The sequence below is a fragment of the Alosa pseudoharengus genome, unplaced genomic scaffold, assembly GCF_046254945.1.
Source record: "Alosa pseudoharengus isolate Yale_2024_CS ecotype anadromous, Long Island Sound unplaced genomic scaffold, YU_APseudo_1.1 YU_APseudo_1.1_scf_15, whole genome shotgun sequence".
Classification (NCBI taxonomy): Eukaryota; Metazoa; Chordata; class Actinopteri; order Clupeiformes; family Clupeidae; genus Alosa; species Alosa pseudoharengus.
In genome coordinates, this window is record NW_027468620.1 from 26,227,655 (window position 1) to 26,245,154 (window position 17,500).

The 17,500-nt window shown below is 47.0% G+C and overlaps 1 protein-coding gene across 3 annotated transcripts in view; it reads left to right on the forward strand.

Annotated features, from left to right (window-relative positions):
* Positions 1–17,500, forward strand: part of LOC143124479 (signal-induced proliferation-associated 1-like protein 2) — a 110,777-nt gene that overhangs the window by 64,154 nt on the left and 29,123 nt on the right. For all 3 annotated transcript variants that reach the window (XM_076286054.1, XM_076286056.1, XM_076286055.1), the window contains exons 9-13: positions 2,343–2,617; positions 10,169–10,426; positions 15,196–15,348; positions 16,997–17,106; positions 17,295–17,377. In XM_076286054.1, coding sequence (XP_076142169.1) covers positions 2,343–2,617; positions 10,169–10,426; positions 15,196–15,348; positions 16,997–17,106; positions 17,295–17,377 — 879 coding nt within the window. The remainder of the gene's footprint in view (positions 1–2,342; positions 2,618–10,168; positions 10,427–15,195; positions 15,349–16,996; positions 17,107–17,294; positions 17,378–17,500) is intronic.

Here is a 17,500-nt window from a genome sequence, read left to right on the forward strand (position 1 = left end):
CACACAGACACACACACACACACACACACACACACACACACACACGCACACACACAGAAACATGGTATAAGATGGACAGATGTGCTATTTCAGAACCGAAAGGAAAAACAAGGAGACTCAAGGTCAGATGTCCCAGTGGTCAAAGCTGGGTGTTAGGGGGAAGGGGGGCCAGGCGGATTGTACTGTGGGATGCCTGTCAGATGGTGGCTCTTAACCGAAACCTCACGCTGGTCTCTACAGCAGTGTGGTCCGCTGGGGACTCGCTCCATTAATGAAATGGCCTCCCAGCCCTCAAATCCCTCCATGTGTGAGATAATAGCTCCCCCACCAGACTCCCACTCTGGCACATCCAGTCAACACTGAGGCGAGAGTGAGATACGTTAATCGGCAGCCGAGGCACGAACAGGGACGCAGGAGTCGTGCACCACCTCCCCTCTCATGTAGTGTTCTGGTGTGCCGTCACAAGACCTCTCCCACATCCCCAGACCAGGTTGTGGATTGCTCCTCTCAGGGAAGGCTTAGAAAGTTTGTGTTAATTGGATAGGCGTTGTCTCTAAGCAACTAACTGACTTCTGATACAGGCTTTGAAGGGGAGCTTTTTTCTTTCTAGTGAAGACATGTTTTTGTGACAACATATTGTGTTGTCTGGCTCGTTGTTTGTTTTGTCTGGCTCTGTTGTTCGGAGTGAAAAGAGAAAGGGGAAGGGGTGGAAAATGAGATGGATGTCTGCTTCTGCTCAACCCTTTTTACAGTAGAGGGATTTGAGACAGGATCAGTGGCCCTCGGGGGTTAATTACTGACCTGTGGGCTCTCCACACCCCCACGTTCCCATGGTCTGCAGGGCCAGGCCTGTGGCCTTAGAGCCCAGCCCTGGACTTGGGCCAAGCCCTTCTCAGACAGACACACATACACACACACACACACTCTTACACATACACACACACACACACACACACACACACACACTCTTACACATACACACACACACACACACACACACACACACACTCTTACACATACACACACACACACACACACACACTCTTACACATACACACATACACACACATACATACACATGCGCGCACACACACATACGCGGACACACACACACAAACACACACACACACACACACACACACACACACACACACACACACACATACACACATACCTGAAGTTAGCTGAGGCTAAGGCCAACATGGGGCAGTCTATGCTGTAATCCCCCCACTGTATTTTGTTGAAGCAGGAACAGGAGCTAATTTAGTCCAAGCTTGATAAAGCTGCCAATTCATAAATAAGACCTTATTAAAAAGGGATCTAATGGCACCATTACTGTGTAATGCATCTGTAATATCCACCACTTCAACTTGAAAAAGCTACAGTGGGCACTTCCTTAATACAAGACACTGCTGCAGTCCCCCTTTCATGGTATGAATAAAGCAGGGCAGTGAAGCATTACGAGCTATTCAATCATCTGCGAGCGAATTGTATTTTTTCCAGTCCTTCTTTTATACTGAGAGATGTGAGCACATCAGGCTCATGTCTGCCTCAGAGAGTCTCTTAGTTTACTGTCCACAGTAGAGGCCACGAATGAAGAGAACTAATGCGAAAAATGAGGAGTGATTTTTAAAGTTTTGGTCAACAGCCCTTTTGGGCCGGTGTCCGAGTGTCGCCTTCTGGGCTGCCACAGTTCATTAAGTGTGTGTGTCTTTAAGTGTGTTAGCGTCACGGCAGTTTGTGTCATCATTATTTCCATATGAAAGGCTCTTTAGATTATGGAAAAACACACGCTCTCGCTCTTGCATCAGTGTTTGTGTTTTTGTTTGGGAAATGCCTAAAAGGGCTACATTTAAGCTCTGGCTCTTTTTCTCACTCTCCTGCCCTCCTTTTTTCATAAAGAAGGCTGTGTGTGTGCGTATGTGTGTGTGTGTGCGTATGTGTGTGTGTGTGTGTGTGTGTGTGTGTGTGTTGTATGTCTATGTGTATGTGTGTGTGTGTTTCCTCTCTGCCTCTGTAAAATGGAGCCTGGAGCTGTTGAGACTCCTCTCTTCTCCGTATAGGAAGCTCTCCCTTGACTTGAGATGACCCTGCCCTCATTGTTCAAGGACTTCATGTAAACTTCAACAAAGACTCAGATGAATTGAACTTTAACCTCACCCTATCCTGCCCCTTTACACACACACACACACACACACACACACACACACAAATACAAATCCACACACACACAAATCCACACACATACACACATATACACACGCAATTCATTATAGTAAGAAGGCCCTCTAACCCTCTCTGTCCTTTTTCCCTCTCTTGTTCTTATTATTCCCGTCTCCCAGATTGTGACGCGGGGTTGCGAGACCTCGGAGATGACTCTGCGCCGGAACGGCCTGGGTCAGCTGGGTTTCCATGTCAACTTTGAGGGCATCGTGGCCGACGTGGAGCCCTTTGGCTTCGCCTGGAAAGCTGGCCTGCGACAGGGCAGCCGCCTGGTGGAGATCTGCAAGGTGGCAGTCGCTACGCTCACCCACGAGCAGATGATCGACCTGCTCCGCACCTCCGTCACGGTGAAGGTGGTCATCATCCAGCCCTATGACGACGGCACTCCCCGCAGGTTGGTGTCAGAACCCCACCTCCACATCTCCTAAGGGCTGTGGATTGCAGTGCTACCCATTTCCACAGTGATGTGTCTCAGACTGAAACCCACTGAACTTCCCCTTCCTGCTCTATTGGGCTAGTTGTTGAGAAGAGTCTTATTTTCTTGTATGGAGCCAACGGTTCTCTGAATGAGAACACAAGACGTTAAGAAATGGGAAGTCATTCTCGAACGACATCGTCAATCTGAACCTCGCGGTGTGGCCTTATAAAGGCAGTGGCAGGTGACAAAACAGGTGATTCAGATCAATGACATTATCCAATTATGTCCTCCCATTTGTTAATGTCAAGTGAATTCGGTTGAAACAAAACCCGATGCAAACAGGGGGCGGTGGTCCCCTAAAAATTCCTGAAACATGTGATTGGAGATTGGTATGATGTTCATCAATGAAGTCATCCTATAATGACTTCCCATTGGTTAATATCAAGTGAACTCGACTTAAACATAACCCAATGCAAACAGGGGGCGGTGGTCCCTAATGAGCCTGGTCTTTCCTAGCGTTCATGGGCTTTGGAAAAACCTTTTTCCGAGGCAAAACATCATCATTCCGCGTCATTCACGTCACGTAATGTGTAAGTCAGAGGTCGGAAACTGGGGCTAGATTTTGTTAACAGAGTTGCCCAGTTAGGGGCTCATCATCACTTTTGTTGTCACGTTGTAGTTCGTTTGTAGTCCATGTGGCCTTTCATGTCCAACAGTTTTAATGTGAACTTGGGAATTTGCCGTTTTTGTCACTTGAAAGCTGCATATCTTTCTTTCACGAGCATCTTACACTATATTTTAAGCAAATACAGTTGTTTGTTTAGGATTAGTGAGTGTATGTTTTAACCTTTGTTGTGGCATCCGTGTTTGTCACACATTCCGATGGCAAAGCACATGAACACTTGCTGCCGGAAAAACAAAGTAGCCATGGGGGCGGTCCTTGTCATTCCGAGGTGCTCTGAATGCACCATAATGCAGCGAGAAGTGCACGCCAGCTGGGCTGAGCCGCTAACACACATGGACAGTCAGCAGTTTTCATGCTAATGACAACAAGGCCGCCCGCTCTTGATTAATGAACGAACACGTCTTTGGCCGTCGTCGAACGGCACAGACCGAGTAGCAGATTGCTGTTTATGTGCTCTCAGGTCCTTGTTCCGCCAATTAGGACAGAAGTGTTTGGTTTCTGAAGGGAGATATCCCCATGCTCAACCTGGCAAACTGGAGTGGTGGCTCTCATAATTGTAGTAAGTAAGTCATATTTCAAACACAGAGCTGCCAGTTCAAGAGCTTGAAAGCATAATAGTAAGCTTGTGTGGAGACATCATGTCTGGCTCCTTTTAACTTTTCAGACTTACTTTCAGTTCAAGTACAGGCATTAATAAGCACATTAAAAGAAAATAAAGCTAGTATATTTTTTCTGTTTTCTGGTATTTTCTTAAATCTGAATTTGCTTTATTTACTGATTTAAATTAATTAGTCTTCATAAAACACGGGACAGTTCCAGCAGTAGTAATATGCGTAACTGAAATATTCATGTCAGCCTTTGAGTAGCTGAGGGAACACAGCGTTTAAATTTTTTTATCTGCTATCAAGTTAATTCCAAATAAATAGAAATGACCAAATCTCATCATGGCATAATGATGGAATCAGGATACAAGGTGGACATGCAGAGGCGAGGGTGATGGTGTTGTTAAAAGAAATGAAATGCTTTCCATGCAGATTATCTAACCATGGCCAGGCTGGGTGCTGCAGTGTAGAGTATATCTACGAGCGGAGCTGAACCAACCATAATCCTTTTAGAGTGATATGTGATAATACACAGCCATGCCATCATAATCTCCATTTGCACAGAGGCACACAGACAAAACAAACCTTCCATAAATACTGTATGATTACATGCACACTCAAAAACACAGGCAGGTCTCCATAACTGTTCCAGTTTTTCTCTTCTCAACGTGCAAAGTGGTGCAATGAAGCCCACTCTAGAGGCACTGCAGTTGTGAAAACCTCAGCTGATAAACAAATGGGGGGCAAACAGCATTATCAAAAATGATCTGGTTGTTATCTCACGGTATGCATCTGGAAAAGACTTGGTCGGAAATGCACCATGCACCCCTTTCAAGGGTTAGCATTTATTTTTATCCTCTTGAAGGCTTTAGCAGGTCAAAAGGCTGTGACTCTCTTTTTGAACCACTGTGCACTGTTGGCATCCGCAGCTACAGTAGAAGTGGGATTAGTGATGCCATTCACCATCCACAACCCCGTAAGGAGTCCACCACTTTGCGTTATCTGAAAGCACTTGTTGAGGGATTTCATCCTCCTGGTCACTTTTCAAATTACAAAAGCCAGAGGTCATCCATGGAATCTGAAGGGTTCTTCAGACAGCCCTCCCCCTCTCTTTTCCCTTCAACGCCAGTTGAAAAGTGTCCCAGTCAACAATGAATGCTCTAGTTTCACCACATCACCATTATGTCAGTTAGAAGGAATTTGTGGGAAACTGGAGGTGCTGACCGCTGCTCGAAGGATAAAGATAAAAACGGTCAGCACTGGAACAATGGGATGAGGGCACCGTGCCCTTCAAACTGCGACCTTGACTAGAAATAGCCAAAGTGGGAAAACTCCTGAATGGGAGACAACTGTGTAGCCAAGTATGAAGCCCTTTGAGAGGCCATTCCCCCCCCACCCCCCCACCCCCCCCCCCCACAAAATGCTTTGGCTTGTTTTTTTGTTTTCATTTAAAAGCCAATGTTTTTGTTGTCACCAAGTCCAGAGTCCTGGAAAAGAAACAGAGCATATCTTGCTTCCTCAGCCTTTTTTCCCCCTTTTTATGTCTTGTCCAAGCATTAGGATTTATTTTTGCTAGCTCCTAGACACTTGTGCCTTTTTAAGGTTCTACTGGTGGTCCAGCTGGAGCTAAATGAGATATGGCTCTAATATTAGGCAAGCGTAGAGAACAGATTATTTTCACTGGAGAAGGATGTGGTTTTGACCTTGTTCAGCGTGAGAGCCTTTTCTGTTGTCACTCTACTGAAAGCTTCAAACATTTGCACTGACCTGCTACCCATTGATCAAGCTAATGTTAAAAAGCGGGTAAAGCTGTCAGTTTCTTACAGCCGGACACAGCTATTAACAACATACTGCAGTATATACTCTGTCAGCTACATTTATCAGTTTAGTAGTAGCTCATCTACATGTTCAAAGGTTACAAGTAAGCTAAACATTTGAGGGGATCCCTAAGGCCGTATGTGTGTGTGTGTGTGTGTGTGTGTGTGTGTGTGTGTGTGTGTGTGTGTGTGTGTGTGTGTGTGTGTGTGTGTGTGTGTGTGTGTGTGTGTGTGTGTGTGTTTCTTTACTGTATAAATTGTGTACATATGGTCAGCTGGTGTTTTGACTGAAGTGTGCTTTATGTTCCTAAGATCCATCTCAAACAAATCTGACCAGCAGGTTTCTTGGGAACCCACAATCACTTCCATTTCCTTTCCAGAGCACAGTCACTAACCATTAGTTATAAAGCGCTCTGGTCTAAATTTAGTCTTGCTGCCTGGGAATTATGTACCAATCCTAAATCCGCCTTCCAAACTCAGTTTGTTAATGACCACATTCCAAGTGTATGAAATACAACTTTTATTTTTGCCATGTTGTCCATGCCATGATGGGTTGTTGTTTTTTTATTCAAATTTCAATGATTTTGTAGAAAAAATTTTGCCACTAATAATCACATTACAATGATAAGAGGAGAGAAGGAGGAGAAGAGCAATATAAATCTTAATGTGTCTCTTTGTGTGAGTGTTTGTCATAAGGCGTATCCAAACACTTCATAATCATTGATATGTGGCAACAGTGAGTCACTTTGTCATGGCCATCCTTAGATTGTGGTGTTGTCAGCATTCAATAAAATAATAATGGTGGATAGGTTAAGTTAACTCAGCAGGACCACACCTATCAGCAGGGGATCATTAATGTCTATTAATGAAACATTTATTAGCGGCAAACAATGGCAGGACCTCTGCTTTGGCTCATCTGGCCAGAATGAGGTCTCTCTCTATCTCTCTTTCTCTAAAAGCATGAGGCCATTAAGCATATGAGTTTAGGCTTCTAAGCATGTGTTTTGCCTCAGTGGGAACAGAACTGTCATGTGCATTTAAATGTTAAACTAAGAGCTTGATCAGTTTGACGGAGTGGCCAGTTTATTGGGGAAATGCACACCGCAATCTTCCGGCCTATTACAACACGCACACTACTCAAGCTCATGTTATCCAAGTGTGATAAATTTGTCGATTACACTATCCAGCGCAGCTTGGCGCGAGAGCTCATATCCACAAATTAGAACAGGGCCTTGTGAAATTAACCATTTGGTGTTTATTAAGCCGTGAAAAAGCTATTTTTAGACACCGCGGCTATCGCTGTGAGCCCCAGCGCCTGTGACAGAGCTCCTCATAATTTCCCCGTGACACCAGACTCAGTGCAAGGCTGGAGGTTCTGTGTGGTTCTTGGCAGAGGAGGCTGGAAAAGGCAGCTCCATCAATCCTGACCGGCCCAGTGGGTTGGAGAGAGGGGATTTGTTCTCACACCCGGGAGGGGGGTGGGGGGTGAGATTGGGGGATTGGGGAGGGGGATGCAGTCTCCCTCTCTCTGCTAGAGCCTTTCCCGGTGCTGGTGAAATTCCATCGGGCCTCCGGAGCTGGCCAAGTCCTCTGCTCTCCTGATTCGACGGTGTTAGCAAAGTGATTCGACAGCGGGTGGGTCCCCTCAGAGCAGATTATTTAGTTAAGTTGCAAAGGACTACACTCTCGAAGAGCTGCTTGTACAGTAGACCCGGTATTGCAACAGTGAGTGTACTGACACATGGAAAACTAATAAACTATTAGTTGCTGGGCCTCGTGTGGCCCAGCGACAGCATGGCAGCAGCCCGAGTGATCCTAAACGGAGCCGATGAGATGCGAAGGGCAGTGCGGCAGCGGAGACCTTTTCCCGTCGACGTCCTGTTGACATTGCTTAACCCCTCCTGAAGTTAATGATGTACGGCAAAAGGGCTTGAGGGATACACACTTAATCTGTTTAATGACTGCGTTAGCACCCTCCTATCAAGTACTGTGAACTGATGTGCTGGAGTATTTAGCGAGTGTTTGCGTGTTGCTCTTTTGACACTGTGTTAATGCTTGTTGATAGTGGCAACACACGAGGTTGTAGATGAATATATCTGTGTTTTCTAGGGGAAATTATGCAAATGTATTCAGCATACATGGTTAGTGAGTTGCTGTTCTTCATGTGTCACTTATTTAAATGTATTCCATTTCAACACCAAATCTAAGTGATCATAACCTGTGGCAAACAGGGTGTTTATATATGGTGCTTGATATATATATTATGATATATGATGTGGCACCCATTTAACTTAATTGCCTGTGCATTTGGTAAATGAAACCTTGTCATCCCTTAATAAATAATTTGCATTTTATTGTTGTAATATATATGGAGCCACCAACAGGCCAACAAAGGCACTAAGGCATGTGACATGCATGTATTTATGATGACTGCCCGCTTTAAATGCACATACATGGAAAGCCTCACTGCCTAGTCTGTCCATATTCATTGTATTTTTTGTTTTGTACTGCATAAGAATGATCCATGTACAAATTAGTGGGTCTGTCATTGGTTAGTGCTTTGGTGCAAGCTAGGTTTCTAGTATGTAACATATCCAAGAGCAGTGGAGCCAAGCATCAGTAGATCCCAATGACCTACAAAGAACCACATCCAGAGGAGGAGCAGGGGGAGGATAGGAGGTGCTCCCCCTCCAGACTCCCCCTCCTTTCAGGTGTATATGAGCTGTGCTCCCAATGCTCCCGGGGTCACTTTAATTAAGGGCCGCTCTGAGCTCAGGGGGTTTGGGGGTGGTCACGTTAACCTCCTCCTCCTCCTTCATCCTAACCCCTAGTCCCTCACCAGCAGGGCACCGCTCTCTTAAACCCCAGTACACACACACACACACACACACACACCTACCTCCACCACCCCCACAAACACTGCCAGCCCTGTGTACAAAGAAGTGTGCCCCTTGAGGATGTTGAGCTGAGGCTGGTTATGGATGGTGGGATTTGGCTTGAAGGAGGCGGTTTGTGTTGACTGAGGAGCGGAGAATTTATTGAGGTTCTGCTGCAAGTCATGTGGAAACGGAAAACACCAACTGAGCACTCAGGCTGCTAAAAGTCATCTCTCCCCACTGTGGTGCGCTCTCTCTCTCCCATCTCACTGTCTTTGTCCCACACCCTGCCCTGAAAAAAAAAATTAATGTTGCATGTAATGGCCTGAGAGCTGGCGGGCAGGCCTGGGGGTCTTGCAGCGGGGGTAGAGGAGAGTGGATCCCCCCTCTGCTCTTTCAAGGGGAACCCATCACCGGCTTAAGTGACGCTTAAGCAGAGATTTGGGGCTCCACTGAGGCAGCGAATGTGTGTTCAGCTGTTTTTATTACCTCCCCCATGCCCAAGCTAGCAGAAACACTATCTCTCTCTCTCTCTCTCTCTCTCTCTCTCTCTCTCTCTCTCTCTCTCTCTCTCTCTCTCTCTCTCTCTCTCTCTCTCTCTCTCTCTCTCTTTGACACTGTTATGCACACACACACAAACACACCTCATTCCGCTCTTTGCAGCTTCAAAAACAAAACACACAGCGTCGTGGCGCTCATATTTATTTTTTATAGCTCGGTATCGTTTCGCTTCGCGAGTGCTCAGCGAAACATCTCTAATGGCCGGCGTGAGTTTGTCCTGCCGGCGCTGATGGGGTAATTCAGCTGCAGCCAAGGGTGCTGTTATTATTTCCGGCCCCATCGCCGCGCCTGCGACAACGCGGTCAGCAATAACACCGAGTGGAGGCCAGGGAGAACAGCTGATGACCACCGGCCAATTTCAGACACATTTTGCTGATATAGAGATTACCTCGTGTCTTTGTACATAGATTAGGCTGCTGCTTTCTCGGTGTAATTGCTGTGAATTGCCCGTGGCCCAGTTATGCTAATAAGCACATCGCAGAAAGGATACCTCTTGTTCTCCCCTCTTATCTATTGTCTCTCTCTCTCTCTATCTATATCTCTCTCTCTCTCACACTCACACTCACACACACACTCACACATAAACACACACAAGAAACTACACTACAGCATAAGCCACAGATGCAGAATTGGAACCCATAAGGGCATCCATAGCATGCTGTTTTCTAACCCAGGGTGCAGATCCTTCCTCAGGCTTTTTGTATCCTTTCTCCATTTTCTTCCTTTTTTTCTATTCCCACTTGAAGCCGTTCTCGCTCCTCTTGCTCAGATTCCCTCTGCCTCCCTCCTCCTCTCTGTTAGGTTTTTCTCGTGATCTTTAGCTCCTGTTGGTTTCACAAATCTCTCAGGATTAAATTATTTTGGCATGTTTAACTGACTCTGTGTGACTTCTGTTTTTCCCACTCCTCTGTTATTCTCTCTCCCTCTCTCCCCCACTCTCTCCCTCTCTCCTTTTCTTTCTTTCTTTCTCTCTCTCAACTCCATAGGGGCTGTTCGGAGCTCTATCGCATCCCCATGGTGGAGTATAAGCTGGACAGTGAGGGCACACCCTGCGAGTATAAGACGCCCTTCAAGCGGAACACCACCTGGCACCGCGTGCCCACACCGGCCAATCAGGCATTGCCCCGCGGGTCGCCCACCCAGGGCCCTGAGCGGCTGCAGTGTCAGCAGATCCTGCAGCACACACAGTCCTCCGCCATCCCACGAAGCACCTCTTTCGACAGAAAGCTGCCCGACGGGCCCAGGTAAAGCCACCGGTGCCCCACTCACTTCCACTTACAGATGCTTCATGCACAAGCTGATGCCCTTTTACCCGCCACACACACACACACACACACACACACACACACACGTACACATACACATGCACATACACATGCTGTGCACATATAGTTACACGCACTCTGAATATAATCAATAATCAGCTTCCTTACTTTGCCACAATCTTGTCTTGTGCCAGTTGGCACTTATTCCAGTAGTGTATTATGCCAGTGGGGCTGTTTTAATGATGTTGGTTATTTTTATAAATGTGGTGTTTTTGACGTGTAGTCATTTGTGTTGTACTATTATTCTAACTCAGGGAAAATTGAGATGTAAAAACACTTCATAATTCCGTATATAGTGATTAATAATGGTGATTCATAATCTCTAAGCTCTAAGGTACTGTGTGTCAGGCCAATGGTGAAATGGACAGTCTGTTATTTCGCCAGCAGATGGTCAAGTAGATACTTTGTTTCATACATTTTGAGCTCCCCGTCGTACGGTTTCACAACTGAGAAAATGTTGGCCTGAGGCCTATTTCCCGCCCATAGTTACTCCCTCTTTTTCATTCTCTTCCTCTCTCTCTCTCCCTATTTCTCTCTCTCTCTCTTTCTCTATCTTTCTCTCTCTCTCTCTTTCTCTCCACCCACCCCCCCTCTGAAATATTAAATATGCCCTGTGAAAACCCCCCTTTGTTGGAGCGTTGCTGGAACAGCCGAGAGTGACTGCCTCACACCCCAGAGTACATCCTCTCTGCCGGGTTACGGAAATAAGCCATGAAAAATGACAAGAGCAGAGAATAATAACAAACTGAGGCAGGGAACAAAGGGAGCGCTCTTTTCACCATTTAGTCCTGGAATTGCCTGCTAACCCAATCAGGCTTCATGCTTCAGTGCATAATGCACTTGGTTGTCACAGACCAGGAACAAGTATGTATGATCAATCGGATGAATACAGCTTTCTCAATATGTCTTTGTCTGTCTTCATCTCCTCTGGATAGCACTCGCTTTCTCTCTCTCTCTCTCTATCGCTCTCTGTCTCTCTCTCTCTCTTTCTCTGTCTCTCGGTTGCTGTTTCTAATGCCTCTCGCCCACATCTAAATACAGTCATTTGTTCTCATTCCCAAGTTCCATGGTGGTCAGAGTGACCTTTCTCCCATGCTAGCCATGAACGGCCCCCATGTCGAGCGTGCTGTCAGACTAGAGGGATAATGTGTGTGTGTGTGTGTGTGTGTGTGTGTGTGTGTGTGTGTGTGTGTGCGTGTGCACATATGGGGGGAGGCTGGAGATATCTCACGGTCTAATCAGGGAGTCCATGTGAGTCTCAGGGTGGGTTTGTGCCGCCCCCCCCCCCCCCTCCTGGTCAGAAGGTGACAGATACAGGCAGAAGACTCCACACGGCCAATTAAACATGAAACAAGCTGGGGAAGGACAGACGGGGCGGGGAAGAGCCTTCTCCACGCCTGCACCTGCCCAACGCATCTCACTAACTCCACGGAGAGGAATGAAGAGAAGAGAACAGGGGGGATGGAGTAGAGACGGAGAGAGTGGGAGAGACAGAGGATGAAAGAGAGAGAGAGAGCGACAAAGGAGGGATAGAGAGAAAAGAGAGAGAAAGAGACGAGGGAAGGACAGAGCCTCAGTGAAAAAATAATGGTGAAGGGTAAGTGAATGCACAGGAGAGATGTAGCGAGGAGAGAGACAGAGAGAGAGAGAGAGCAGGAGAGAGGGAGAAAAGCAATTATCGGCATTCGGTTGTTTATTTTCCAGCAAAATGCATTTCCATAGCATGCGCATATTCCCCCGGGTGCTGTCGGAGCGTGCAGCAAGTTTCCTCGATCGAGCGAGGCTGCTTAGGGTTCGTGCATATGTGCAGCAGCTGCCAGAGTGTCCTGAAATGACGACAGCGCGTTTCCCCTCATGCATGGCGAGCTCTTGAAGTGAAATCTGTGAGGATCGGAATGGGGAGAAAGAGATAGTACATCTCCCCTGGCTTCAGATGTGACTGACAGCTAGGAGTGTGTGTTCATCTGGAGTCGGAGGCCTGACTCCTCATGGGGGTGGGGGGGGGGGCAGATCGGGCGTTTCTTTGGGGGGGGTAGATCAGGTGGTTGAGGTGACGGGGTGTCTGTGAGTAGAGACCCAATTGTGTTCGAAATTTTGACTCCAGATGCAGTGTGTCTGGCAGGATCACAAAGAGTGCCAGGGCTACGTGGTGCCAGGGCTACTGTGGAAAGTGCCTGGACGAGAGGAAGAGGCCATTCAGCTCAGCCTCACCAGGTCTTTATGCCTTTGTGAGAGAGAGGAGAGAGGGAAAAGAAAGAAAGAGGGAGATGGAGGTAGATTGAGGAGAAGCTGGGGAAACGAGAGGTGGGGTGTTAAACAAGGAATTAAGGCACAGACAGATGGATATACAGTGCAGCAATGGAAGAGCATGAGAAAGAGAGTACTGGAGGATAAAGAGAGAGAGGGAGAGAGAGATATGGGAGGGGAGGAGAGCATGAGAAAGAGAGTACCGGAGGATAAAGAGAGAGAGGGAGAGAGAGATATGGGAGGGGAGGAGAGCATGAGAAAGAGAGTACTGGAAGATAAAGAGAGAGAGTGAGAGAGAGATATGGGAGAGGAGGAGAGCATGAGAGACAGACAGAAAAGCAGCTGCTGTTTTCCATTAAAGGACTGGTCTGGGACACCTCAGAGAGAGTGAGAGAGAGAGAAATGGCAGTGCAAGCAGACCAGTGCGTTTTCCCTTTTTTCGTTCAAGGTGTTGGCTGATTGGATTAGGGACGGTCCAGTCTGCTCCGTTCCCAGGCAGAGGGAGTGCTCCTGGACACCAGACCCCCCACCTTCTCCCCTTGGGACCACACATAAACACTTAAATACACACACACACACACACACACACACACACACACACACACACACACACACACACACACACACACACACACACACACACACACACACACACACACACACAAACAGTTCAGAGCAGGGGAAAACATGCTTTATATCCTGACTGTTTGGAGATGAAACACTAATGGCCACTGTAACAGGGCCCTGCAGTGTTGGTCTAATTCCTCACAAAGGTCTCTCTCTTTCTTTCTCTCTCTCTTTCTCTCTCTCTCTCTTTCACTCTCTACTCTCTCCAAGCAGACATAACAGGTTGTGTTAATTGACATTTAAGTTCCCACTGTAAGCAGTGGCTTATGCAGCAGCATGGAGGCACGCAGTGTCCTGTACACTGCAGAGTTCTTAAGTGTTCCATTAATGAAAGTGGTAGTAGAGGACATTCTTTGGTCAGGACTCGTAACAGGACGCACATGTCAAGAACCTGTGACCGATCGTACCAATTCCACCATCTGTATAGGAATAGTGAGTGAATGTATTTAGCAGGTGTCTTTCATCTTGAGTGTCTTATACAGCTGGAGCGGTTTAATCCGCATTTAGTAGTACTACTATGTGGGCTCCCCTTTGAACGGAACTTGTGACCTTGGTGGTGCTGGTACCGTGCTGTCTCCCATCACAGCTCAGAAGGTTTGGATCATACATGTGCGCGGTCAGACAGACTATCCCTCAAAGCCGAACCACTGCTGCGTCTGCTCACAGGAGGACTCTTGCATCTGGTGTGCTTGTCTGCTGGGAGCAAGCGAGAAACGAGCGAGCGAGCGAGCGAGCGAGCGGTTCCCCCCTTCGGTCACATGTGCACGGCATTTCCATGGTTTCCTGTCCTCTTACGGGCAGACTGATTGTGAGCGGGCGGAGAGGACGTGAGCTGGCTGCTGTCAGTATCGGAGCTCAGCGGTCCCTCGTGATGAGGTGTTTGGCTGCCGTCACTCAGGGAGTCAGGGACCTGCACTGTTGAGACGGACACAGATTGGTCCCAGAAGTTCTCAGCCATGACATTTTGCCATTCTTAACAGCTTATGAAGGATTGGTATTGGCGCATTGGTATCATCAAAGACTTGTATAATTACAGTATTTGCTGTTGTTACTGTCACTGTTCAGTGGAAAATAGACAAAAGCCTAGCAGTATCTTATAGTCCATAAGTCCATCATCATTTTTCTTATATGACTTTAGGGAGTGCTTAACGAAAAGGCTATAAAATGCCTGGAATGGCTACAACAGATACATATATTTAAAGCACTGTTTTGCTATTTAGATGCATTTTATGATGTTACACTTTAATTGCAGTGTAATTTCTGAAGCGGCGCCCAGGCGCTGTTTTATGGGTAGTTAATGTTTATTTTAAGTGGGGCACGAGTGAGTCTGACTCTGGATTCCCGCTCTGCCCTGTAACACTGCATGATGGGAAAAACATCTGCACTGTCAATCAAGGCCTCATCACTCTTCCTTTTCTTTCTGTCTGACTCTCTCTCTCTCTCTCTCTCTCTCTCTCTCTCTCTCTCTCTCTCTCTCTCTCTGATTTCCCCTCCTGTGTTTCATCCAGCTGTCTCTGTCTTTCTTTCTTTCTTTCTTTCTTTCTTTCTTTCTTTACCTTCCATCATTCTTTCTTTCTTTGTGTTAATTTATTATAATGGTAGTAGGTTTACCTGCTATTGTGTGTTTATGTGATTGTGCTATGTGCTCCTTTTTCATGGCATGGGTATAGCTGAGGTAAGGCGTTGTAGTCTGTTTAGGAGCCCTTGACCCATGTGATGGGTCACTAAAGGGATTATACGTGTCTCTGTCTTTCTTTTTCTCGACATCTCTCAGTCTCTTACTCTCTCTCCCTCCTCTGTGTGTGTGCCTACAGGACGATGCAGGACGTGGAGCACCCTCAGATGGCCTCGTGTGGTAAGGGCGACCCCAGAGAGCACTACCGCAGCTCCCCCAGCAACCAGTCCTCCTCCAGCGACCCCGGACCCAGCGGCAGCAGCACCTGGGCCCAGCAGCCAGGATATGACGGGTATGCTCCCACACACACACACACACACACACACACACACATATATACAGTATATACATACACACACACACACACACACACACACACACACACACACACACACACACACACATACATATATACAGTATATACATACACACACACACAGACACACACAAGGTATATAATAGGCATGTATACAATGCATGCACACAAGCACATACACATAGAAATGCATTGGCACACACATGCACAGGCATATCCGCATACTCATCGGCGCACTATTCACATCACACGCACATATGGATAAAATGAGCTGAAGCATAGAAGTAGCCATCTTTGATCAAATTGTCCATCCTGATTGTATCTAGTGCAGGAAAAGAAAGCTATTTCTGGAGGCTTTTTATCCAGTGGGTTCAGGCATGGTCTAAACTCTTTAATTGAGTGTCTATCTGCTTAGTCCGTAACCTGCAGCAGCACTTGGGGGCAACGTCCTCCTCCTCCTCCCCCTGCCCGATGCTTTCACAGCTGTGCAAACACTAGGAGACTCCTGAGACACAAGGACAGGCAGGTCAAGTGATCAAACCCACGCGAGCGGGTTGCAGTCTCTCACACTCATTAACGCAGTGCAAACACAGCGCCAGAGAGGCGTTGATGACCTCCTCCGTGAGTCAGTGGTCAAACTCCAGCGCTCACGCGTGCGCGGAGGTCAGGGGTCGTTGCCCAGGGAGACGGGTTTGGGGGGTGTGTTGGAGGGGTTGCTCTTCAGAGGGAGTGCATGTGCAGTGGCTCATGAGGCGTGACGCTTCGGCCTCTCCAGACTTTGAGACGATGGGAGAAGATCAAACCTTATCAAGTGGTCACTACGCCGAAAAAAAACGGCTGGTAAACGGGCAGCTCTAATCTGCCGTGAAGTTTAAATGTCAACGAGTATGCGTCGTAAGGTACGGGAGCCAAGAGAGCCTTTCATCTGTCTCTCTGCCTTAGAGGAAAACAGGCTTATGATTGAGATAGAGGGGTGCTTCCTCTCTGGTCCTCTCCTGCAGATCATTCTCAATGTTTGAAGCGACCTATGTCCTCCATGTTTTTTTCCTCGATCATAATTCACTGTGGTTTGTGGAGTGTAAAGTGTGCTGATGTCAATGTATTTACTTTCATATCAGAAGATTATGTGTCTGTATACAGTATGTGCTTTTACATAAGGTCTTAGTCAATGACCCCATTTATGGATGTTGTGGATCTGTGCACTTAATCCCATTTCTAAGAGGCGAATAAATACCATCCACTCGGACATAATGTTCCCTACTTTTTGATCCCTAGCTATAAATCCCTGTAATCGCAACTAAACACGATAAACAGTGTATAAAGGTATAGCCCCTGTCTACCTTACAATATGCTTAGTCTCATACTATCTAATATCGGTCACGTCCATATGACGCAATCAGATTTTTTGAGCACACAGAGTACTCAGAGTAGAAATACCAGAGCATGCCTTTGTAATAACGAAAAAGCTGCTATTGTCCTTCTAATACATAATGTATCCTCACTGATCACTGACCAGTGTGCCAGGTCACAGCAAGATGGAGAGCACTTAGAGGAATGATGACTGTCCTTCCCAGCATGCTCTTACTGTGTGTGTGTGTGTGTGTGTGTGTCATGACCTTCATAGGTGCCAGTCGCCAGTGCTTCACGAGCGGGCGGGTGAGGGGCAAGGCACGATGGGAGAGGGAGAGGGCTTACGGGAAAGAGAACACACATTGGAGCGGACCAGGTCTGCGGGTGAGTCCGGCGTCTGCGCCCACAGAAGAATGAACCTCGACATACTTTGATCCGGTTATTGGACTGGACTGCGCTCAGTGTGAATTTGATTGCAAATGCCCTCCATAAGACAGATATTTACTGAATTAATAAATTCCCTATATGGTAGTGAATGTAATAAATGGTAACAGCATTGTCCTTTGTTTCAGAGGCTAAATGGCACATCCCCTCCACCAAGATCCTCAACTCCCTCAAAGAGAGGGGCAAGGACTCCCCCAACAAACTGAGTCGTGTATGTCTTCTCTGCCTGTTTGTGTGTGCATGTGTGCATCAGTGTACTGTGTACATATACAGGATGCCTGATTAACTGGAGTCAATATGCCATGTTACTGCCATTTTGATTCTGAACACTGAG